Genomic DNA, 27,036 nt, shown 5'->3' with positions numbered 1-27,036 from the left:
GATCACTGTGCCAATCTTATATTCATTCAGAAGATCCAGCCTCCACCATGAGTTCATTTCATATGATGTAATGGAGCAGAATTGGTCTTTATATCTGACACCATCTATGGCACGTTGAGCTATCTGAGTGTTGAGATATGTGGAGGACTGTGTAACTGTTCCTTTAAGTGCTACATTCCCTATAAGAACATTCAAAGACAGTAAAGACACCTGTGATAATCTACAAATAATCTAAAATGAACAAAAACTATATTTTATTTCAAGTTAACAGTGTGTCTTTACATTGACCAATGATTGATGAAATGATAGCTTTGTTACTAAAGTCATAAAAATTGTATTACCAATTTGAAAACAATCAGAAACTTAACTCAGAATTAAACTGTAATCTAAACCAAAATTCATTTCAAAACGAAGATCACAACTTCACATTATTCCCCATTTGTATGTGACATATGTAAAGAATTCATACCTTCTGAAGTGCTCATGTTGCCCTGAATGAGAACAAGACCTGTAGAAATAAAAGACTGACTGATGGATGACTGACAGCTTGCATAATGTTAAAGATGTTTGTGTGTATGTGATGTGATGTGATGTGATGTTTACTCACCAGAAAGTAAAATGAGATGAATGAGTTTGTTCATGTCGCTGCTGAACAAAAGGAATCTGAGAATAGAGAAGAGAAGAGAATTGAGTTTCTTATGGGTTATGAGCAGAACGTGTGAGAGTCGTCCTCTCTTCTTCTCTCTTATACATCAATACATCATCAGTTCATCCCTCTGGACATTTGACTGTCACTCTCTCCAACCCTGATGATGACGTCTGCATTGAAGGTTTAAACCACTTAAACAATGCTGGTTTAATGCTTGTCTAGAATAAATTCCTTTACACTTTTAAAATGTTTGAACAAAATACAACCAACAGATTTTTTATAACCAATTTATAATGTTAAAGAAATACCTTTAAGATTTAAATGTGTAAGATTTAAAGCAAAAACTAAAACCGTATAAGTGCTACTTGACCATTGTTTGCATCACGAGAAGTGGTTCTATGGGACCTCATAAAACATCTTATTAACATCTTATACAAAAGTCTTTTTTTACAAATCAAATCAGGTGTCACGAACATTGAAGGAATGTCAAATTGGACATGAAAATGAGGATCTCGACTGTTTTGGTACCTGGAAAAAACCAGATACATACATATTTCATTTTAATTTCAATCATGAAAGACGTTCAATACGTTTCTTCTGAACGCACAGCAGTGTTTTCTCTTCATGATAATCACTCTCATCATGTTTTGAGTTCAGAATAAAGAAACTATCATAAAGACAATTTAAACCCAGAGAATACACAGAGACCAAATAACAACCAATAACAACACAAATGTGTTTTTGTCACCATGACTCTATTGACATGGGTGATTTGTTCCATAGATCAGACACCTGATTTGTTTTTGAACTGTTTTGTTTAAAACTGTTTTGTTAAGAAGATCAATTCAAATGAAGGATGCATCGTGTGTTTCTGCATGAACGAAAAAGAGCTAATCTGATACAATGTGTTTTAATATTCATCACTGCATTGTGACAGACAATGTACAGGATATTAAAGATGTGTCAGTGGTGAAATTAGTGAAATAGATGAATGACTCTGGTAAAGTGTTGAATTGAATCAGTGTTATATGAACGTGCAGGGCGGGGTCTGTTTGGGTGTGTTTGAAATCTGCTGACAGGAAAACAAAAGACTTTCACTGTAAACACCAAAAGACTAGAAATAAAAGACAATCACTCAAACCTGAGTAATATTCCTCTGATCGTACCTACTGATTCTTTTCAAGTATGCATGAACATCATCATCATCATCATCTTTTCTTCTGTGGATTATGTTAGACGAGTTGATGAACTGAATACTGAAACCTACTGAAGAGAACAGACCACTCTAGATTCATACAGGGATGTCTGGAGGACATATTTGTATAACATTGCTTTTAATGCACCCTCAGTTTAGACTAAACCATAAAAATAGGAGCCATATGGTACAAAAATATACTTTGTAAAAGTTTTTCAAATCAGGGAATATGGGTTTAATTTGAACAAAGAAATGCATGGAAAGCAAATAGCTTTGTAGAGTTTGATCAGTTTTTGACACCAGAAGACTCAATAAATGTTACTTATGTGTGTTATTGTTATTGCCAAACCTCCTTAAATTCTTCAATAAGCTGAGCTTCATTTTAGACATCAAATACAACTACACATCACACCTTCAACAATCTTTAAAATGTATTTAAAGGGGTCCTATGACATGGCTAAAACAAATATTATGGTTTGTTTTAGATGTAATTCAATGTGTATATACGTTTTAAGGTAAAAAACGAGAAAAGCGAGATGTGCTATGATTGGCCAGGTAACCGGTGCGTAGTGATTGGTCGAATATTGCAAGCGTGTGACAGAACTGTAACGCCTCTTACTATATTTGGGACATTAGGTTCCTCTTCAATTGTACTGACAGGTACGCCCACCTTACGTCCGTATACATTTGGGCGGTCTTAGTCAAATCATTACACAAACTAACTTAGATTTGTGGGGGTGTGGTTACACAATTTGCTTGAGCCAGGACTAGGCCTTAGATAAATTTAAGTTGTCTTTAAAAAAAAAATAAGATAAGTCTGTGAAAGTTGTTATTGATCAAGACACGTCTAGCATTTCAGTTGGTCTGGCACTAGGCTTAAGCAGTGTTCGGGAAACCGCCCCTTAATGTTTAAATAAAACAGACATTATGAAGAAAAGAAGAATTTGAGGTATAAGGGCCGAATCACAGACACTTTTTTATTTCCAGCATTTCTTTTATTATCCCCGACAAAACACTTGCTTAAAATTCCAAAATGTATAAGATCATGTGCTCATTCACATTTCTTGATTCATTTCGTAGAATGCAGTTGTGAGAAAAGAATCACATCGATCACTTCCTGTACAGGGGGTTGAGACCACTGCACTGTCACATCTACCTGTATAAATCCTCTGCTAGCCAGAATAGATTCCAACTGTTAAAAAATTGATTAGCAAGTATATAGTCCAGCCGTCCGTGTCCGTGAGGTGCCTGCATGATCACATTTTTTGCCCACAGCAGTGAATATGTGAAAAAATGATGAATTAGACGAGTCCTCTCTGTGACGTACTGCCCACATGTCAAACTCGTCTTTCCGCTCTTTTCCGCGGTGAGTGTGCTCGAGAAGCTGTGCGGACAGGTTTGAGCACGAGACAGACAAGGACGTGGAAAGTCAAGTATACCCGGCCCTTAAGAGAAACAGACTTATAACCCTAAGGTTGATGTAATTTGCACAATACTTTGCACTTTGGTTTTAGTTTCTGTAGTTTCCTGTCACTCAAATGAGTGCAATAGTAAATAATCTGTGATAATGCTGGTGTCTGATTTATGTTCAAATTAGACAAAAGTAAGAACAGCAGTAGCTCATGTGTGAATTTATGTGGCAGTTTGTGTTATTTTTTTTGTTTGAGTTGTATTCAGTTACCAATTAGCTGCATTTCTGTTTTAGAAAGGGGACAGTTTGAATGTGACATGTAACAATGCCTTGGGCCCATGGGTCTTAATACATCCTAATGTGCATATGTTGTTCTGCATAAGAAATTGAATATATTGACTCCTATATGTTCTGTTCATTTCTTTATTTGTTACCGTGATAAGTCATATTCTCCGGCCCATTGTTTTGCTTCAGTTTGATGAACTGGCCCAGTCCCAAATTAATTGAAGAGCCCTGATGTATAGTATGTTGACTGTAGTATTTTCTGTACAATACTGTCAGTTTTTTTTCTGATTATATAGTGTTGTGTTAATTGTGTGTAGTGTTTTGACAAGCCGCGCCCTGTTTTCAAAGTTGTGCTTAAGCAATCGTAAAAAACTGTAATGAAGATTATATGGAGTGTGATGATTTAGTAGTTAGTGGAAAAAGACAAGAAAAGAGGAAAAATGGACGAAATGAAGAAAATTTAAGTACAAGCCAATCCAGTAAACGGCGATCAGAAGGAAACAGCTCAGTTTATTTCTATAACCATTTTTCAATGACTGCATTGTGAACTTTTTTCAACTGAAAGCATCAACAACACAAGCCATTCCTGCTTCAAGAAAACCAACCTTGGCTTTACGACAAATAAAACAAGACTATTGTTATTTTAGTAACCCCAATTTAACCTTGGATTTGCTACTAGCCATAGTTTAATGTTCGATATTTTTAAAGAGCTTTATAGAGCAACCCTCTGTCAAAATGAACAGAGAATGATGTTAAAGTCAAGTGCACTTTATCTAATGACCACTAGAGATCAATGTTTCATATTTCAAGCAACAGTTCTAGACATGTCACTTTAAGTCAATAGCAGAGTGATTAAATCGTCTCAATGAAAACCCTTTGGATCCTGTGGTCTGCTATTCACTCTCATTTCAGAGTTTGTGGACTATAATAATATAAAAAATAATCATTATTTGGCTATTATAGTAATTATATGTTAGTATTCTGTTGTAAATGGATAAAGGATACACTTAAAGGATTCATTTCCAAAATCCCATGATCAGATCAGTAATGAAGAATTATAGTAGGCATGGACGATAAATTATCGGCTGTATCGGTATCACCTGATTAATGGTCATTTTTAATGTTATCTCTATCTAAAAATCAGGTTGTTATATATATATATATTATATAAATATTTTCACAACAAACAAAAATGAAAGTACTGAAAGGTTACAAATGACATCGACTCAATACTGTACATCACACTTCTATACCTTACAGTAGAGTAAAGTGAATGCTGTAACGCAAAAATTAAACCAAAAATAAATAAATACAGAAAAACTGTTCCTGAAGACATACCTGTTTTCCAGTCTGAATGTCCTTATGATGGATGCAACTGTGAACCGGCTTAAATGTGGGTGGACTGGCCCAGCTTCCCTCATTGCCACATACAACCTGGATTGGATGTTTCTAAATGAACCCTGGCTAGAAGACAGCTGCAGTGCAACAGTCCTCAATGGAGCATCCTCTCCTAACTTTACTTTTATCAGTGTCTGCAGATCAGTTAGGAGAGGTGGGGGAGTAGCTGCTCTTTTTAAAGATGTCTATCAATGTAAGCAAATATCATTTGGAAATTATACGTCTTTTGAATATCTGGGTATTGTGTTAAAATGTGCTCCTCTCATTTTACTAATCACTATTTACAGGCCTCCTAAATACTCTTCATCCTTTGCTGAGGACTTTACAGAAATGTTATCAACAATTTCCTCAGAGTTTGACTGTTTCTCTATTGCCGGAGATTTTAACATTCACATAGATAATGCAGAAAACAATATGGCAAAATAAATCAAAACTGTTTTAAAAACATTTGACCTGACTCAGCATGTACATGGACCCACACACAATCGTGGACACACTCTAGATTTACTTATCAGTAAGGGTCTTAACATTTCATCTATTGTTATTAAGGATGTAGCACTATCTGATCATTTCTGTTTTCTTTGATATATTGATCTCTCCTGCCATTGAAGTTAGATCTGTGTCTGTCAAGAAGAGATGCTTAAATGAGAACACTAGTGTACTATTTATGAAGGCCATATCTTTAACACCAAGCATATCTGCTGACTCTGTTGATTCTCTCCTTGATTCTTTTAACTCGAAGGTTAAAAGTGTAATTGATGATATTGCTCCTGTGAAAGTCAGGAAGAGTGGTAGACAAAAAGCACCTTGAAGAAACTCAACAGCGGTGCAAAATATGAAAAGACAATGCAGAAAAGCAGAGCGCTTGTGGCGGAAGACAAAACTTGTAGTCCATTATAACATCTACAAAGACACCATCCATGCTTTCAATATGGAACTAGGCAAAGCTAGACAGACTTTCTTCTCAAATATTATAAACAGCAACTTAAACAACACCCGGACTCTTTTCGCTACTGTAGACAGACTGACAAACCCCCCCAAGCCAGATTCCCAGTGAAATGCTCTCAGACAGCAAGTGCAGTGAGTTTGCTTCTTTCTTCTCTGATAAAATCAATAACATGAGAAAGGTGATCAGCACATCCTTGAGAAGCGCTGGGGTCTCATACAGAACGCTGCGGCAGAACCAGAAAATATGATCATATCACACCAGTCCTCAGGTCTTTACACTGGCTACCAGTTACATATAGGATAGATTTTAAAGTTTTATTACTGGTATATAAATCGTTCAATGGCCTAGGACCTCAATACATTGCAGATATGCTCATTGAATACAGACCCAAAAGAACACTCAGGTCATTAGGATCACATCAGCTAGAAATACCAAGGGTTCTCTCTAAGCAAGGAGAGTCTGCATTTAGCTATTATGCCAGTCGCAGCTGAAACCAGCTTCCAGAATAGATCAGATGTGCTCCCACAGTAGCCACATTCAAATCCAGACTCAAAACACATCTGTTTAACTTTGCATTTGATTAATGTGCCACTGTGCCTCCGACTGTTTGTACTTTATTTTATTTATTATGTATTCTAAACTATATTTTATTTTATTTTTATTCTTAACTGGTTAATTTTTATTTTTCTTATTTCTTCTAAACTATGTTATTTTATGAATGTACTTTTATTTTTCTTATTTCTTAACTGTTTTATCAAATGGATATTTTTAATTTCTTCTATGTAAAGCACTTTGAATTGCCATTGTGTATGAAATGTGCTATACAAATAAACTTGCCTTGCCTTGCCATTGTCAGGCCATGATTTATCACATGATCCACCAGAGTTGCTCTAATATCATCTGAAATATTGTTCCGTGCACGTTCTACTCCTCTCTCTCTTTGTCTTCCTCTACCTCTTGCTCTCCCTGCCTCCATGCTTGCAAAGTTCTCAAAATGGCTCAACTGAGGCCTATTTGTGGCTGGCCGATTGGTGTTTAGTTTAAGTGTTCCCTTTCTGTCGGTCTCTCGACGTTGTGTCGAAGCCGACAGATGGGGTTCGCCCTTGAGAACCAATCGTCTCTGACTATTTTGAAAAGGCCAATGAAATTGGCGAATGAAATTTGCATGCCGGGCTCCGCCCCCGGATATCCGGGTATAAAAGGGGAGCCGGCGTGCTCATTCATTCACCTTTTGTTCTTCGGAGCCTTCGCATCTGATGACATTCTTCGAATTGCCGAATTCTACGACGCGGTGCAGCGGAGATTCCCCTGGGCGTCCTGGCAGTTCCTGAGGTATTTTTCTAAAAGAGCAATTTCCTCAGCGTGGCATTGCCCGCTGATCTCTTGGGTGCAGTACACTCATCGAGGACGGGGACGGACACGGTGGTTGCCGCAAGTGTTCGGGGGTCCGATCACTGTGGCAGCCTCGTGGATTCGTCCTGCCCGCACGGCGCGCGGATGGCTATTCAGACGTTGCGTCACTGCGCGCGGATGGCTAGTCAGACGTTGCGTCAATGCGGGCGGACGGCTATTCAGACGTTGCGTCACGTTGGCTACGTTCTGTCAAGAGCAAGCCACCACCTCGTTTGCTTCCCGTTCTGTGACCGCAGCGGCTACGGCCCTGCCGTCAGCGGCGGCGAGCAGCGAGGGTGATGTGGGGATTATCGTGAGCGTTAATCCGTCAGCCGGTCGGCTCGCGGACCGCTCGCGCCCCGTCTCGCTTGTTTAGCAGGTCCCCAAGGATGGTCCTAAGCCATCTTATTCCTCAGCCACGCGCTCGGACACGAGCCGTGGAGATGAGGTGTCTCTTGCAACATCGGAGCGCGACCTGCTGGCATCAGACTCTGGCGATTCCCTGAAGCTCCCTCCCTCGGGAGGTCGAGCACAGGTGAGAGCAGACGTCAAGATGTCAGCCATGCTCGCTCGGACCGCCGTGAGCGTCGGGTTGCGGTGCAGCCCTGGTGCTCGCGGCTGGGTACTCGCACATTGGGCCCGGCTCAAGTGCCAAGTTTTACCGAGCTGCATAAGGAGTTCAGTAAGACCTGGAGCGTCCCTTTCGGCGCGCTTCCGTCTAGCTGACTCTATCGCCCTCTCTTCCCTCGGGGCGGGGAGGCAGCTAGGGACTATGTCAATGCACCCTGGGTGGAGCATGCAGTCGCGGGTATCCGCAGACGGCGGCCACCTGGGGGGCTTGACCTAGACTCACCGTCCAGGGCATGTAAGGTCTCAACATCTCTGGTGTTGAGGCTGGCAGTGCCGTGGACCAAGCTGCCTCCACTCTTACGCATGGCCTTCCTGCAGGCCAGGGCGCTAAAGAGAGCCCCACGGGGTAAGACCGACCCAAGTAGTGCCGCCGCCGACTGGCCCTCCGGGGACCGCGGTGGCAGCGCAGGCTGGGTCGGACGATGTCCACATCAGTGGCCCGGAAAGATGCCTCGGACCCAATCTTGCGCATGGGGGCGATGTCGAGAAAGGCCACTTTCCCGACTCCCCTCTCGCAAGGTCGGCTGATTGGTGGCGCTGTCAAGGACTGCTCCAGCAGCCTTTTGACAGTGTAGAAACAGACCGGCCTGCTGTGACCCGGCCGCCTTTCGGCCGTCGAGGTCTCGCACGTGGTCTGCCCCCAGCAGCCCTGGCCTTCTCCAGCGTCGACTCCGGTTCTGGTGCCCCCGCAGGTGGCCCCCCGGAGGAGGACGTCAAGAGAAGGACCACCTAGAGAGATTGAACCATCGGGCCCGACCCAGCCTGGGTTGCTGGATGGTCGGACTGGGGCGGTCCCTGCCGCGTCCCAAACACCTTCTGGGCCCCTTCGGGGGCCTAGTGCCCGCCTTCTCACAAGGAGAGGTCTCTCTCTGGGTCCCACTTGCAGCCGCTCTCACCCTCTGAAAGATGGTGTTCGGCAACTCGACGTTGCGTCGTGGCGGCACGCAATGACGAGTATAAAGCAGCCCTCAGCACTCTCGCTTCGACGGTGCGTCGAGCTGCGCCATCGCCTGGCAGGTGATTTAGCGGAGCCGTTCCCCCCGGGGAGAACAGCACTGCTAGTCATTGAACAACCCCCGCGGGTTGATGAAGTAGATCGCAGCCCCCCCTGTGAGGTCTCTGGGTGCTTGGTTAGCATTTCAAACCATCACGGTGGCTGGGAGTGTGGTCCGTCTCGGCATTCGATCCAGCTCGCCAGACCTCCGCCGGACTTCAGGCATCCTCTTACCTCAGCAGAGGCAGGGATGTTCCTGTGCTCCAGGCCGGGGCTGCCACCCCTCTGGCGAAGGCGATCGAACCGTCCCCTCGGCCGAGATGTCCAGTGGCTTCGACAGCCGCACTTCATCATCCCCAAAACCAGGGGTCGCTGCATACCTTGAGCAGCACCTTGCAAGGGTGCCGTTCGGGAGGCGCAGAAGCGCGTCCTGGTGTCTGGCAGACGCCAGGAGTGGTTCATGACAACTGACCGCATACTCTCATGTACAGTTCCCTCGGCACTGTCGAGGGGCTGGCATGTCAGTAAACGGGTCAGCCGCTCACGAGCACGCACAGTCAGTGCTGAGCTGCTTGAACTTTCAGGCAGCAGCCAGCGGTCCCCTGAAATCAGTTTCAGAGGCTCCTGGGCATGGTGTCCTCGGGGGTGGCCTGTCCCCCTCGGGTTGACGCACATGGGACCGCGACAGCACTGACTACAGAGATGAGTTCCCTGGAGAGCGTGGCGCACCGGCAGTAGGCGTATCGTCATTACACCTGCTGCCGTCGCATCCTAACCCCGAGCAGGTCTTGAGGCCGGTCGTGGAACGACAGACGCCTCCCTACGGGGTGCGGTGTGCAATGGGCGCGCAGTGTCGGGTCGCTGGACGGGCCCCCGCCTGCGTTGGCAGATCACTGCCTTCAAGTTGCTAGCTGTCCTGCTTGCACTGATGAGGCTCCGGCCTCTCGTGCAGAGCCAGCATACTGGCCCGGACAGCACGACCGGCGTAGCGTACTAAACCTCAGGGTGGCACTCGCTCGCTGCAGTCATCGCAACTCGCCCAAAACGCCTCCTCCCGTGGAGACAGCAGGTGGCAAAGCCCCTGCAGGTCACATGCCCACCGGGCGTCCTGAACCAGACAGCCAAGCGCTCTCTCGTCAGTTGACACCCCGTGGGAAGTGATGACTCCACCCCTGCGGGCTGGCCTGGGTGTGGTTTGGGCGGGCACAGGGGGACCTGTCGCCTCCCTGAACACCACCCAGTACCGCTGGGCATTCCTTGGACGAGGACCCCCTCGACACGGAGGCCCTAGCGCGCAGCCTCCAGTGGAGACAGCAGGTGGCAAAGCCCCTGCAGGTCACATGACCACCGGATGTCCTGAACCAGACAGCCAAGCGCTCTCTCGTCAGTTGACGCCTCGTGGGAAGTGACGACTCCACCCCTGGTGGAGACAGCAGGTGGCAAGGCCCCTGCAGGTCACACGCCACCGGGTGTCCTGAACCAGACAGCCAAGCGCTCTCTCGTCAGTTGACACCTCGTGCGAAGTGACGACTCCACCACTGCGGCCGGCTTGGGTGTGGTTTGGGCGGGCACAGGTGGACCTGTTGCCTCCCTGAACACCCCCCAGTGCCGCTGGGCACTCCCTGGTCGAGGCTCCCCCCTCGACACGGAGGCCCTAGCGCGCAGCTGGCCGCGGGACAAGCGGAACTACGCTTCCCCCCAGTGAGCTTCATTGCGCAGGTCCTGTGCAAGGTCTGGGAAGGGAGTATCAAGTGCTGCTAGTTGCGCCTTACGGGCCCAACTACACTTGGTCCTCGGAGCTAATACTCCTGACGACAACTCCCCCTGGCCAAATCCCCTGGCGAAGGGCCTACTCGCAGGGGATGGACACGTTGTGGCGTTCGAGCCGGACCTCTGGGTCTGGCTCCTGGATGGGACGAGGAGTTCCTGGATGACCTACCCCCCTCAGTGGTGGAGACTGTCACTCAGGCAAGGGCCATGCCCACAAGGCTGGATGCCTTTAAGTGGCGCCCCTTCTCGTCCTGGTGCTCTTCTCGAGGAGAAGACCCGCGGAATTGCACGCTCAGGAACGTGCTGTCCTATTGCAGGAGAGGCTGGGGAGTAATCTCCCCTTCCACATTGGAACGTGGGTACCCGCTGTCGCGGTTATCACGTACCAGTTGCTGGTGAGCCTCTGGGGCGGCATGACCTGATTATTAGGTTCCTCTAGGGCGCGAGGGGCTAAGGCCTCGTCCGCGCCCCGTACCCTCTTGGGACCTTAAGGTGGACCTTTGGGTCCCCTTTTTTCGGGCCCTGCCGAGAGCCCCTTCCTCGTTCTGCGAGGGGGGTTGGCTCTCCTGCTGGGGCTCGAGTCCATTCAGAGGGTGAGGCACCTGCAGGCATTCCGTGTCCACCGATTGCCAAATTTCAGGCCCGGTGACTCTCACGTGATCCTGAGACCCCGGCCGACTTACGTGCCCAAAGTTCCGCCGCCCCCCTTTGGGACTAGGTGGTGAACTTGCAGGCGCTCCCACACCGGGAGAAAGACCCAACCTGTACGTGGGGTGTCCAGTAAGCGCATTGCGCCTCTACTCGAACCACACTGAGGGCTTCAAGGCCCTGAGCAGCTCTTGTCTGTTATGGAGGTCAGCAACGGGAGTGCTGTATCCGAGGAGAGTTGTAGCGCTGGGTCGCACACGCCGTCACTACGGCGTGCCGATCCTAGCCCGTGCCCATTTGAGTGACGGTACACTCCGCTCGGGGTGTGACCTCCTCGTGGGCATCGGCTTAGTGCGCCTCTCTGGCAGACATCTGTAGAGCTGCGGGTTGGGCTACGCTATACCTCGCAGAGGCTTACAACCTCCGTGGGGAGTCGGCAGCTCGAGTCTTGCCAGCAGGTGAGACCAGCAGTCGTGGGGCGTACGCCTGCGCATAGCGCCATTCCCCTTCTGAGGTGGACCAGTGCGCTATGGGCTGCCTCCCTTCTTTCCCCAAGGGTGAAGAATAGGCAGTCCGTCCATCCATCAATAGCACTCAGGGCGGCGGGCTCGGCGGAGCAGCCCTGCCGCCTATGGCCGGGTATCAAGCTGAGTTATTACATATAGCTCTAACCGGACCTAGTGCCCCACACGTAGTAACCCCCCACTAGGGTGGTTCCGTCTGAGATGTCGTCATGAGATGGTTCCCCGCGTGGCAACCCATGACCTCCCCAGGTGGACATCCACCTTGCGGCATTCCGCACATACCTCCCATGAGTTCTCCCCTATTTGGTGAGACCATGTTGGTGTCTCCACTGTATTCCCCCCTAGGGTGGGAAGTGGTCTCCGTAGCGCACGTCCTCATTGAAGGAACAGCGCTTACCCAGTAGCCCTACGACTGGAGGGCCCTCGCCAATGGGGCCGTCTGAGTTGGCAGAGGGCAGGGGCTACTCATCTTTGCCAAAAGCTCTGGGAGCCCCTGCCTGCCCACTGGAAGGTTACAAATTTCGCGATAGCGCTCACGTGTGGCTCGCCCAGGCCGGTCAACGTCGCTTCGCTAGAGATTGTGACGCGGCTAGTGCCGTGGCGTTTTCCATAGGAACCCCATCTGTCGGCTTCGACACAACGTCGAGAGACCGACAGAAAGGGAACGTCCCGGTTACGTATGTAACCTCTGTTCCCTGATGGAGGGAACAAGACGTTGTGTCCTTCTTGCCACGACAATAGCCGTCCGCTGCAGCAGTCACGAGATGCTCTCAGGCTCCTCAGCACAAAAGGTGAATGAATGAGCACGCCGGCTCCCCTTTTATACCCGGATATCCGGGGGCGGAGCCCGGCATGCAAATTTCATTCGCCAATTTCATTGGCCTTTTCAAAATAGTCAGAGACGATTGGTTCTCAAGGGCGAACCCCATCTGTCGGCTTCGACACAACGTCTTGTTCCCTCCATCAGGGAACAGAGGTTACATACGTAACCGGGACGTTTTCAATCATCCACTGTGTTTTGTGTGTTGAATAGATGTGTTTTCTCAATAGTACCCATGATATATTATTTATGAAAGAAGTGTCTTTCATTATAGTGAAATAGTGTGGTGTGTAACTAAAGTGTATGTATAAACTAGTAGCTTAAGTAGTGTAATGCTTACACACTTTTTGCTCTACACACAAGCCAATGAGACATAGCACTTGGAGATTGACAACTCAAATAAATGCCAAAATATAACACTGCAATCAAAACTTAACACTTCTTTCTAAAAATGAAATGCGTGCAACAAAAGCACTATTTTAATTACTCTTTTATATCACCAGCAATACACTGATGGGTTTTATACTGTATAAATACTGCAGTCTTTGTGCTTCTATTTTACCGTTTTTCTCGATTGTTTACACACAAATATTGGTACTTGAGACACAATGACCACAACATGTAACTCATGCACAAAACCCCTGAATCAATTCTGCTAAACTACAAGCACAATTCCTGCTGTACACTCAAATTGCAGATCTAAAACACACTTTCTTTCAAAACACTACAAACAATTCTCTGCATTTGGCACAATTTTCACGCAGAAAAATCTCTTGTTTTCACAAGGAACACACTGCCATTCAAATATCCACACTGACTCATCACATGGGCAAACACCTGTCACACATTTTTACAATTAGCAAACAGAGCTTTGGAATAAAAAGGAAACAGGTGAGCTCTTCTGTTTTGGACCAATGGATGCCAACAATGGAAACAGAGGCAGAGGATTGAGAGTAAGAGTAAGAGGAGGAGGACGATGAGAACGATGAGGTTGATGAGGACCATGAGGACGATTACGGTCCTTTCCAAGACCGTAATCTCTAATGAGATTCGAGCCACTTTAACCATGGTCTAACAATGAGGGAGGCTGGGCAAAGGGTACAGACAAATTTGAGCAGCTACACTGTAGCATCCATCATCCGGACTTTCCAAAATGAGAATAGGTAAGAAATCTACTCATTACTGCAAATCAGTACAGTGCTGAATGAGTACAGTAGTACAGAATTGTCTGTGGAGTGTTCTGTAGGACTGTAAAAATAAACTATGTTTCAAGTATGTGGGAAATGTATTCCTACACAGTATTTACAGTATTTTACTATTTGTTTGGCAGAACTGAAAGATTACCTACACAAGGTGATCGGGAACGTGTTCTATGGAGCGATTTTAGTCTCATTAATTATTCACGCGTAAAACAAGATACACACATGTGTAAACAGTTTTGCATACATAAAACCTCATTTAGGTGCACATAGGATATATTTACATATATATGTATATATCTAAAGGTGGGCAGAGCCGTTTTCCTTGAGTCCTGCGCCCTCAGCGGGTTGTGATTGGTTGAATGGTAAGCTTGAATCTGATTAGCTACAGAGTACGACAACCCAAGTGGGAGTGGTTGCATGGCCAAAAAACACACACACACGTCCAAGGCGATTCACGCGTGTTTGACGATTTGTATATTCGCGTAAAAAGACAAACGTGTAAATTTTTACCTTTCGAATGTTTTGTGCAGTTGTATGTTTCAGGTCCGTAGCCAGCATATTGAAAGGGGAGTGTAGTATCTTCCACATAAATCAGACTACTACATGAATAGTTGACTTCAATACATTACTTTCTGTTTGCAACAGTTACAGCAACAGACATAAAACATTCCATGTCTTCCGCATGGCACATCTTCTTCACAACGTGCTTCAGTGTGGAACACAACACTTGTAATACAATGACACCTAGTGGTTACTCCAGGATACTACAGGGAGGTTCTTTTTTTAAAAAGTGGACCTTTTTGCAGATTTTTTCCCTCCTTTTGTATTTAATTATGAGGTTCAATTACTTCATTTTGGTGACCTTTTATGCACTGATTTGTGCTGGATTAGCTTGTCTGCTGGTGTCTTAACGAGCGCTTTTTGATGCATCTAAATTTTTATTGCATTTTTGTAAACTTGCTTCCTCAAGGGCTTCGAACCGACGTCGGTCCTAATGTGAGACAGGCGCTCTAACGAGGAGGCTAAAGAGCGCAGTCTCGAGCAGCTGTCGCTAGAGCGTCTCTGTTGGTCAGGGAGTGAGGTTTACACACTGCACAGCTCTTCACTAGCTGGCCTCCGTAACACATACACAGTTCATAAGTTTAAAGACCACACTAACAACAGAATAGATTTTCTTTTAATTCTTCTCATCGTCATTCCTTGACTCTCTGTCAATGCCTCTTTGCTATGTTTTATTATTATTATTACACTACGTTTATATTGATATTATATTGTAGACTTTTGAGTGGATAAATCCTTTTAATAAAAAAAAAAAAAATATATATATATATATATATATAACCCCTCCACCCATCATTCAGAGGCGATGCATCTTCACCGATGCTTTGAAAAGTGTATTGTGAGAACTCTCTCTCTCGCATGCACGCACGCACGCACGCACGCACACACACACACACACACACACACACACACACACACACACACACACACACACACACACACACACACACACACACACACACACACACACACACACACACACACGGCAACAATAATCATATTAATGTAATACAGCAACACAGAAATTTGTCACAAGATGAAAATAATCACATGAAAAATTAACGACTTAAAATCTGGACCTTTGGCAGCTGAGGGGGGGGGTTCAGCCTACGGGCTTGTGTTTGCGAAACGTACTTTGTGAGAAAATAGTTTTGTTTTACGCGCGTGAATTGCTTTTCGTAAAATATATACTATGTGCACGTAAATGAGGTTTTATGCATGCAAAACTGTTTACGCATGTGTGTATCTTGTTTTACGCCTGAATAATTAATGAGACTAAAATCGCTCCCCAGTGTTCTGTCTCCTGAACAGGAAACTGCAGTCATGAACATGGTCTTAGAAAATGAAGCAGGTCAACAGGGTGCCATTTGAGCGCAATTCAGAAAGAGACATGTTTTGGAATTTTCTTATTCATTAATCAGATGAGTTTAACAAACTTTGACAAATTCACATACAGAGAGGTGAGGTACTTTGCAAAGTATTTTATTGAAATTCAGTCTGCATCATAAGCAATGAGATGGCGCAGAGAGAAGGCACTCTTTCCTCCTGCACACAGAGTATATATTAAAACGTGACAATAAATTATTAAATTAAATTATACATATTTCAGTAATTAATCATAATGATTGTGCTTCACAATAGTGACCACTCCATGTCTATTTCTGATATTGTCATGTGTGTTTCAGAGACTCCTTGAGCTAGAGGTGGCTGCAGTGAAGCACCAGTTCATCTTCATTGATGAGGTTGGATTCAACCTCACAAAAAGACGAAAGAGGGAAAGGAATATCATCGGCCAGCATGCCATTGTTGAAGTCCCTGGCCAGCGCAGAGGGAACATCACAATGTGTGTAGCGATAACCCACCACGGCGTCATCTATCCCCATGCTACCCTTGGCCCCTACAACACTGCCCATCTGATCACATTCCTGGACACTCTACACAACACACTCATTACCCTAGATAAGATAGACGGCCCTGAGCAGCACAGGTACTTTGTCATTTGGGAAAACGTAACTTTCCACTGGGCTGCTCTGGTTCGTAACTGGTTCCCTGCCCACACACAGAAGGTGCTGAAAGCATTCTTTAGAAATGTTGGCCCATATTGATAGGATGGCATCTTGCAGTTGATGGAGATTTGTGGGATGCACATCCAGGGCACGAAGCTCCCGTTCCACCACATCCCATAGATGCTCTATTGGGTTGAGATCTGGTGACTGTGGGGGCCATTTTAGTACAGTGAACTTATTGTCATGTTCTAGAAACCAATTTGAAATGATTCGAGCTTTGTGACATGGTGCATTATCCAGCTGGAAGTAGCCATCAGAGGATAGGTACATGGTGGTCATAAAGGGATGGACATGGTCAGAAACAATGCTTAGGTAGGCCGTGGCATTTAAACGATGCCCAATTGGCACTAAGGGGCCTAAAGTGTGCCAAGAAAACATCCCCCACAGCATTACACCACCACCACCAGCCTGCACAGTGGTAACAAGGCATGATGGATCCATGTTCTCATTCTGTTTACGCCAAATTCTGACTCTACCATCTGAATGTCTCAACAGAAATCGAGACTCATTAGACCAGGCAACATTTTTCCAGTCTTCAACAGTCCAATTTTGGTGATCTTGTGCACATTGTAGCCTCTTTTTCCTATTTGTAGTGGAGATGAGTGGTACCCGGTGGGGTCTTCTGCTGTTGTAGCCCATCCGCCTCAAGGTTTTGCGTGTTGTGGCTTCACAAATGCTTTGCTGCATACCTCGGTTGTAACGAGTGGATATTTCAGTCAAAGTTGTTCTTCTATCAGCTTGAATCAGTCGGCCCATTCTCCTCTGACCTCTAGCATCAACAAGGCATTGTCGCCCACAGGACTGCCGCATACTGGATGTTTTTCCCTTTTCACACCATTCTTTGTAAACCCTAGAAATGGTTGTGCGTGAAAATCCCAGTAACTGAGCAGATTGTGAAATACTCAGACCGGCCCGTCTGGCACCAACAACCATGCCACACTTAAAACTGCTTAAATCACCTTTCTTTTCAATTCTGACATTCAGTTTGGAGTTCAGAAGATTGTCTTGACCAGGGCCACGCCCCCAAATGCATTGAAGCAACTGCCGTGTGATTGGTTGATTAGATAATCGGATTAATGAGAAATTGAACAGGTGTTCCTAATAATCCTTTAGGTGAGTGTACATATATATACTACAAATATTTTACAACACACTTATGTATGTACTGTCTGTAGTTAGTGTAACACTAAACCAAATAAAGACCAAAGTCATTATGATTAATAGAGAAGTGTTTTCCATTCATTATCGTGTTTTACATAAAGCACATCAGTGTTCAACTGGTTCTTATAAATGTCTATTCATATGATGGTTTGTGTGTGTCATTTGAAAACAAAATACCATTTTGAGAAGAAAGAACATTGTTTTAAAAGTAAAGTTTCATTTTGCAGGAGAATTGAGGGGTTTTGGCCATTTTGTGTGTGTGTTTTGATTTGTGTGTAGAGTTCTGAGAGTATGAAGCATGCTTTCAGAAAATGTGTTTCATTGCTATTGGGGAAAAACATATACTTGTTTTATGTGTGTGTGCATGGTGGGGGGCTAGAGGGGGCTAAAGGATCCCGCCTTCTGTTCGGATCTGGCCACGAGACCTCGTCAATATCACAGACGACACATTGCGGGCTCGGAAATATCGCCTTGTGTGCCGAATCCAACATTGGATTGATCCCACCTCATTGCCTCCATGGTGCAAAGTTCTCAAAATGGCTTACCTGAGGCCTATTTGTAGTGCTAAGGCTCAGACAGATTGCTGGTCTGTTTTCTGTGCAAGTGTTTTCAGGTGTGTATGTAAGTGCCTACAATTGCCAGATGAGTTTTGCATTTTGAACAGAGTGTTTTCCCAATGATAACAGGTGTCTAATGTAAGAAACCGTGTTTAGTGTTTCTCAATAAAACTGTTACAGAATTGCAAACAAAAGTGCAAAGTTGACAATGTGTTATGCTATGGTTACACTGTGTTAAAGGTATGACAAGAAGTTAAGGTATTGAGGCTTCGGTCTAAGCATTTGGTGTGTAAGCAATGGGCAAAAACTGTAAGGTATTGAGGCTTCGGTCTAATGGGCAAAAACTGTTAGGTCATGTTACACTGTGTTTATGGTATAGTAACAAAAGCTTCAAGTTTTGCTACTTTGGTCTAAGCATGTGTCTATAGTGTTCAAGCTATATACTGTATTTAGCTAGATATTTTCTGATTCTGTGTAATGTAATTTGTATGCACCATGGGTCTGAGAGTAACACAATTTCAAACCTCCATATACATGTAGCAGAATTGACAATAAAGCGGACTTTGACTCTACAGGGCGTTTAAGGTCAATTGGACAAGGGAAATTTCCACTGAGTAGCATCAGCAGGTTTCTTTTTTGTATGTGGTTTGCATGTCCTGATTTGAATCTCTTACACCACATGCAGCTGCGATGACCAGAGTATTCTTTTTACAGTTTGATAAAAAGAACCGTGTCAATTTTGTATGCGGATTGTTTATTTTTAGTATTTTCATACACAAACCCAACCCAACATGTTTATCGGGTTCTTTTAGCCTGTCAATGGAAGTGTTTTCCATCCAATTGGTGAGCTGTTGGTGTTAACTTCCCTAAATAAATCAGAGGACAGAACTCTGGAGAGTTGCATGTTTGACCTGTTTTACTCTAGCAATGATGAAAAATACAAGTTAAGCTGGTTTTTCTTTTCTTAGTTGTATGTAAAAATATCGAATGAACCATTTATTTGAATCGATCATGTTAACAAATGAGTTCCATAGATCTAAACAAAACATTTCCACGGGACACTAGAAGGTCAGGGCGTTTTCATTTGTATCTTGAAGGTATGTAAAAAGCATATCTCGAGTCTGTGTTAGTTTTGCTTGGTTATTGAGCTGTTTTTTTATGCCGATCTGGCAACCCTGTCACCAGGTGCACTGTTGGCACGGGGTGTGTGACCCCCGTAGTTTTGGAGGAAAAAAGCAATTGACCCCCACGCTTTGATACAAGAAAAATACCCTGTGCTTTTCACTAACTGCCAGCATCATCTTCATTTTAAATCAGCTTTATGACCAAAGAAAGAATAAATAACTCTTACACCAATGTTTAGAGGTAAATTGTTTATTTCATACATCTTTAGTGAAAATCGATTACATTTACTTGCTCAGCATAAGAAATGCCAATTGTCATTATTTCCCCTAGATGCCATTTAGCCAAGTTTATGATAGCCTTACATTTTATATGATTTAATGAAAGAGATGAAACGTAATAAATGTAGCCTACAAAATAAGATTTTTTTCATAAAATTACTAAATGTTGTTAAACATTAACAAACGTTGCATTATAATCAATAAACGTTAACTGCAAGTGGATAGTGTGTCATGAACAGGGGTGGTGAGACATGGACAGAGGACCCAGGTGCAGACAGCGGGTAAGGGGTTAACATATAATTTAAAAAATAATAAAACAAAGACCCACGTGGGGGTAACATAACAAAACAAAAAAGCTGTGGCCTAATGGTTAGAGCGTTGGGCCGGTTCTAATCTCAGTGCCAGCAGGTCATGACTGAAGGGCCCTTGAGCAAGACACCTTACCCCTGATTGCTCTGCAGTGATGTGCTACTGTAAAAAAACTACTTGTAAGTGGCTTTGGATAAAAGCGTCGGCCAAATGAATAAATGTAAATGTAAACTACAAATAACTAAACTCACCAACCAAACCACAATGAACCAGCACAAGACAGAAGACACAAGGGCATTAAATAAGGGACCAATCAAGAGGGAAACAGGTGAAGGGTATGAATCAATAACGAGGGTAACGAGGGGAACAGAGACGAGACCCGGAGAGAGAGTATGGAAGGCCATGAGAACAATAATTGCCTCTCTCCACATTAAACATGAGGTTCTGTCATGATCCTGCCACTATACTAAGAGAAACATGACATGATGCAGCAGAATCATGACATAGTGCATGTTGACTTGTTTGAACAAAAATGATAAAAATAAAATTGCGCAAATTTAAAAGCTGAGAGTTTTAGTCATTTATATAAAGTATGGTTGATGTTGTTTTATAGGACTCGTGTGATATATTAGCATAGTGCTGTTCAATAATATTCAACACCAGGAACTTTATTTCAATGAAACATAAAAGCATGTTTATGTTGTTTTCTCTTTTAAGAAATAGAAATGAATAAACAAAACCAAACAGACACCCAATTATGTTTTTATTCTGGTACTTAACACAGGAAATGTCTTTATTTTCATTTTGAGTTTTGCATTTTTACCTGATTTGATTTGTTAATTTGTCTTAAAAAGACAGCGCGTGTGCTCTGAGGAGAGATTCTGAAAAGATTTAAGAAGAGAGAAGAAGAGAGGAGGACTCTCACACGTTCTGCTCATAACCCATAAGAAACTCAATTCTCTTCTCTTCTCTATTCTCAGATTCCTTTTGTTCAGCAGCGACATGGACAAACTCATTCATCTCATTTTACTTTCTGGTGAGTAAACATCACATCATCATCTCATAGAACAGACACACATGATGTAAACAAACATCTTAAATATTGAACATTACTTTTTTTAAGACTTTGTAACTCTTAAAACTTTGTAACTTTTGTGTACTCATTATCGGTGTTAAATATATCTCAACAGGTCTTGTTTTCTTTCCGGGTAGTTTAGAAGGTGATACATTTTTGATTCTTTGCATGCAAAATGATGTTAAGTTGTACATGTTGATTTTGACATCATTATCATTTTCTAGATAAGGACCTAAATCTCTTTACGAGGTTCTGGTTGTTCTTCTACTGATCATTTTGACTGTTTTAAAGTCTTTAAAGAGCTTTCACTTGCTATAGTATAGTAAGAATCTTGACGTCATTATTATTTGCTTCATATTTCAATGTTGATTTCTTAAAACAATTTAGTTTTAATGTATTATATAAGAAAGTCTATGTAAAGTTTGAAGACAAGTAATCAATTCACATAATAAGTTGAATGTAAATTGATTAAGTTTGATCAATCTGAATGTCTGATTGTTCGTCAGATGCTTTGAAATGTTACGTGCAAAGTTTAGCTCTTCAGAGGGGTTGTGGGGGTTAAAGAGACTCAAATGGTTATTAGCAGATTATCACAGATGTTTTTACTGTATATCTACATTTTCTTTTCAGAAAATATAGCAATTAAAGGAAAGGCAACACAGTCATCCACATATCTCACCTGGGCAGCTCAAAGTGCCATCGATGGTAGAAGATATGGAGCATTTGAAATGTTCTGCTCCGTTACAGCATATGAATTGAACCCATGGTGGAGGCTGGATCTCCTGCAGAATTATCAGATTAGTACAGTGCTCCTCACTTCTAGATCAGATGGAAATTTGGAGCAAATCAACGGAGCAGAGATTCGTATTGGAAACTCACTGGACAACAATGGAAACAACAATCCCATGTAAAGTTCTTCATGAAATCAAGCTGCTTTTGCACCGAACAGTTATTTGACAAGAATATAGTCTGTCCTCCTCCTAGCACAATTTATAACGTTCTCCTGATTGCAAAAAACATTATCAATGTGCTTTGGGCTGTGTTTTTGTCGGATTTGGGTTTGTGATAACAGAGAAAGATAGACGTATCAGTAGGAATTGTAAAAAAGTGCAACATATCCTTGAGGCAAAACACACGCAGCACGTCAATTAAACTGAAAATGAAAAAAAGTTTTGTAGGACGTGTTCTGCCAGTCAACACACACTTTCCTCCGTAGTAGTTTCTATTGTAGACCCTACTCCAAAGAATGAGCTAATTTAGACCCTCTGAAAGGCATTTCTTCAAAGGAGTTTCTTGTGTGCGAACATGCCAAATAGTGGGAACTTCTGCCAGTAGTTACAGGAGCTACGAGTAATGCTCGCAGTGCAAAAGCCTCTTTTAAACCTCTCCTTAGAGATTGATGGATTGAAACACCTCTATAGAAATTCATTGATCTCTCTCTCTCTCTCTCTTTCTCTCTAGATGTGCTGTGACATCTGGTTTTCTAGCTAGTCAAACAATCACTTACTCATGTAATGGGATGGAGGGACGTTATGTGAATGTGATCATACCTGGACGTGCATCTTATCTCACTCTGTGTGAGGTGGAAGTCTATGACACAGGTAACTGACTCACAATCTGTACCATTACATTGCTCTGGGGAATATCTTTACTGTACAAAATTGACTTCTGGAACAGTTGACATCATATAGAATTATACACCATTTATAATTTATTAATCCAAACTATCTTTGTTTTACTTGATCTGTCACGAAATAGCGGATATGCAGTATATTTACCTTTTAAAATGTCAAGGGCTGTCAGACACCAAACAGAAATTGAAGTTTGACATAGATGTGCTTTATATACTGTATCTCCAGACTGACCGACTTACTGTTTTCAATGATGTTCTTTTAGACAATTTAGCATTTAATGGAACGGTAACACAATCCTCCTCATTTTTTAAACGTGGAGCTGAATTTGCCGTAGATGGTAAAAGAGAAGGCTTAGCTACAAAATGCTCCACCACAACATCTGAGAGTAACCCATGGTGGAGGTTGGACCTTGAGAATAATTATGACATCAGTACTGTGGTCATCACTGCTAGATCAGATGGATATGTAGATCAAACCAACGGAGCAGAGATTCGTATTGGAAACTCACTGGACAACAATGGAAACAACAATCCCATGTAAAGTTCTTCATGAAATCACTTCAACACTTTTCATTCATTGATTTTTAATCCTAAAAAAAAGTTGAACTGCTTCTCTCTCTCTCTCTCTCTCTCTCTCTATCTATCTATCTATCTCTCTCTCTCTCTCTAGATGTGCTGTGACTTCTGGTTTTTTACCTGGTTACACCGTCAGTTACACATGTAATGGGATGGATGGACGTTATGTGAATGTGGTCATTACTGGACGTGCATCTCATCTGGCTCTGTGTGAGGTGGAGGTCTATGGAAAAAGTAATTCCTGAAACCTTAATTCTGTACAGCACAGCTGAAATTAGATTTTCTATGGGGCAGTTTACTAGACAGTCCCAGACCAACCGCTGGGGGATCCCCTATCCAGCCATGAAAAATTGACGTAGCTGACAGTACAAGTTTTATCCCATGATAGTTTGGATCACAGTTATGTGACCACATTACACGCATTTAATGTCCAACAAAAGTTTATAATTCCTTAAAGGAGAACCATATTAACATGCAGACAAAAAAAGGAATGGGGGAATTCTCACTATTAACAAGTTTTAATGAGCATGCTTTTATTGGTATATTGGCTGTTTATTCGTACTTATAAAGCACTTATTCTGCATCCCTGATCCTCCCCAATACTTAAACCTAACAACTTCCTTACTAACTATTAATAGGCAACAAATGAAGAGTTTATTGGGGAAAAAGTTGTAGTTTATGGTTTGTTAATAGCGAGAATTGGCTCCTCATACTGAAGTGGGACCAAAGGGAAGTGAGAACAGGACTAGACGCGTCAAAGTGTCTGTGTCTGCACGGAGCTACCAATAACCTGCCGGTAACCGTCTGAGCGTTTTAAACACGATTGATCTCCTGGTAATTTTAATGAAGTTTATGAAAATAATCCACATGAAACAATGCCGGATAAGAAAAATAAAAACTCATTATTTCAGACCTTATTTATTTAGAAATGTAACCGATGTCCAAACTGAAAACCAAATCTTAAAATACATCAGTGCTGTGTTGTCTTAAAATGCACACAAGTGATGTTCTTTGTATAAGGCACATTCGTAAACACTACTTTAATATCCCAATTTAACTAAGGGCTAGTCCAGGTTTAAAGTAATCCCTGACTGGACATTTTTATTTTATTGACAAATATTCTTGAATGACAGTAGTGGATCGTTGAATTTGCAGTGCAAAAGGTTGTGGATTCAATGCCCAGCCATGACAATATGGATTTGTGTGGTACTTTTCAAATACATGTTGCGTCTGTGTGTGTCTTCTACAACATTGAGATTAATGTAATACATTGCTGTATATTTACAAACAACAACCTGTTTTGATATCAGTTAAATCTGAGCCAATCACAAGTGACCTGTTTAAAAGGAATCATTTGTCCTTCCAGCTGTACATGAATTTAACACAATGGTTGTTATGTTGAATAAGATTCTTGTTTTTTGGGCATTTTTAGTTTCATTTCTATTATTATGAAGCTTTAAAAAGCACATCCATTCATCCTCCATTCATCCATCGTTAAAGCAATCTGAAGCAAAGTTCATTGTGTTGATAAATGTCTTCTGTTTTTCTAAACAAATATTCATATTTTACACTTTAAACTATCAGCATTGGCTTTACTGCGACATAGATGTACACCAAAATTCACATGAAGGATTGATGTGCATCAGTTTTCTGCAGTCTTGTGTATAAAATTGTTCAATAATGAGTTTCTACTGGTTTGATTTTGGAGTGTTTGTTGAACTAAGCTAACTTTTTACTGAAAACTGTGTTTTCTGTGTTTCAGTTCACAGAAAAAAAACCTTTCTGAGGCTGAAGTTTTCCTCCAGTGATCATACAGCTGCTGAGAGCGGCAAAATCCTCCATCAGGTGAGAAAAAGAGTCTTAAGATAGAAAAGTAAATGTGATGATTGAAGACAGAAGTGATATATGAGAGTGTGTGATGACAGATGAGAAATGACAGTATGTTTCATGGGTGGATTGAAATATTTGATGTATTTTAGCTTCAGTCTGCTCTGGGATCAAACATCTCTGATTTTAATCTGTCCTGGACACAACTACCCAAGAAAGAAGAAGAACATGAGGAGGAGGACGGAGGCAGGTAGAGTCTCTTAAAAAGTTTTTTAAACATTCTTTAAAATGTTATGAAAAATAGTGATCGAACAACAGAGAAATAAAAACTGCAACATCTCGTCTACCTCTACATAGAATGATCTAAAATAAAACCCATCCACATTAAATCATTGAGATCAAATGCTGTGAGTTTTAGAGATCACAGTTACTGGTTAAGTAATACAAATCATCTGTGTTGGGGTTTGACTGGGATTGATTACAATGTTGATCGTCAGGGAACAGACCGTATTCAAGTGCAGTTTATAACAAAACCAAACAGAATAAGCAGGTAGCACATCAGTGACAAAAACAGAGGCAGTACCTGGGGCAGCAGACCCAACACTCGACCAGAGGGGTGGGGAGAGATGGAAGTGTTTAATTCAGTTTATGCTTGTGCGTCGGTCCTACGCAACAGCCTACACAGAGCTGCGTACCCTACGCCGTAGCCTGATGCGCACCTCTCCCAAAATACAACGGTCTGATGCCGAAGTAAAACTAGGTTGAAGTAATCCAACAAAACAGGAACGTATATAATCCGCACAACAAGAGAGTCAGTAACTTGTTAAACGTATTTGGAATGGAATGCACGCGCATGACCAGTGCGTACTTTATACGCGAGGTAACCACATTTCACTGTACGCAGTCCACTGTTTTTGTGCGATTCAAATACGGGCAAAATATTGAGGGCAGCAGGTGAGGGGCATAAACCCTATCAAGAATAATGATTGAGGAAGGATGGGGCGGGGCACACAGGCAAACGGGTGCTCAGACCCGAGACCTTACTGTTAATACACTAATATGTTGATGATTCAGCTTCTGTTGTGCTAAAAGAATCGTTGAATTGTATTTTTGTGCAGGTTGGTGTGTTAAAAGAGCTGCCATTCATTGTTCCAGACGTTATCACTCCTCTATTGGTTTCATTAACGGTCTAAACGTCTGCAACAAATGACTCACCCGCAAATCATTTGACACCCCTGGGACCTCTGTTTATCTTCAGAACACGGATTAAGCTTTCTGAACCCCCACACATAGACTGCAACGTGGACATTGTTAAAATAGTCCATGTGTCTCCAGTGATTTAGCATTACATATAAAGTGACAAGGATCATTTTTGTGCGCAAACGATCAAAAATAACAACTATTCAACAATTTCCTGACTTCAATGCGTCGCTGACCCCGAATGCACTGCCATGCGTCTTTGTGCTATCTTGAATGCACGTTTTTGAATATTGAAATTGTTAAATAAAGTTGGTATTTTTGTAAAAAATGTATCCTCTGTTTTTATCTTAAATTATCTTACAATTTGTCACTTGTCACTTGTCACTTGTCACTTGTCACTTGTCACTTGTCACTTGTCACTTGTCACTTGTCACTTGTCACTTGTCACTTGTCACTTGTCACTTGTCAAACAATTCTTAACCGCAGTGCATCAGGCAGACATCTCATACAAAGACCAAGTAAAAGTATAACAAAGACAGAATTTAAATACACGGGGGAAACAAGGTGTAGGTGAAGATGATTACACAAACGAGAGACCACAGGTGAGTGACATGACCTCTAGTGGCAGAACTAAGGATACAGCAGTCCCAAATGCTGACAGACTTGTTAAACTAAGAAGATTCTTGATTTTATAAATGTGATCCTATTTAACGTTTCTTTACATGTTCAGAGTCTACACATGTTAAATGGTTGAGGAAGAACTCTAAGGGGACGTGAAGTGAAGTGCAGGCTTTCCAATCC

General features: G+C 42.9%; 1 protein-coding gene across 1 annotated transcript; it reads left to right on the top strand.

The window, feature by feature from the left end:
• Positions 1–21,635: 21,635 nt before the first annotated feature.
• LOC306900450 (uncharacterized protein) lies at positions 21,636–26,557 on the top strand. Its single transcript, XM_079467458.1, has 7 exons — positions 21,636–21,906; positions 22,461–22,600; positions 22,896–23,169; positions 23,303–23,442; positions 24,971–25,053; positions 25,188–25,285; positions 26,154–26,557. Exons 1-7 carry the CDS (start codon positions 21,728–21,730, stop codon positions 26,164–26,166), a joined length of 927 nt encoding a protein of 308 aa, XP_079323584.1. The 5' UTR covers positions 21,636–21,727; the 3' UTR covers positions 26,167–26,557.
• The last annotated feature ends 479 nt before the right edge of the window (positions 26,558–27,036 follow it).

The sequence above is a fragment of the Barbatula barbatula genome, assembly GCF_947034865.1.
Source record: "Barbatula barbatula genome assembly, chromosome: 1".
NCBI classification, from domain to species: domain Eukaryota; kingdom Metazoa; phylum Chordata; class Actinopteri; order Cypriniformes; family Nemacheilidae; genus Barbatula; species Barbatula barbatula.
Note: the sequence above shows the minus strand (reverse complement) of the source record. Positions and strands in the feature narration are given on the sequence as shown.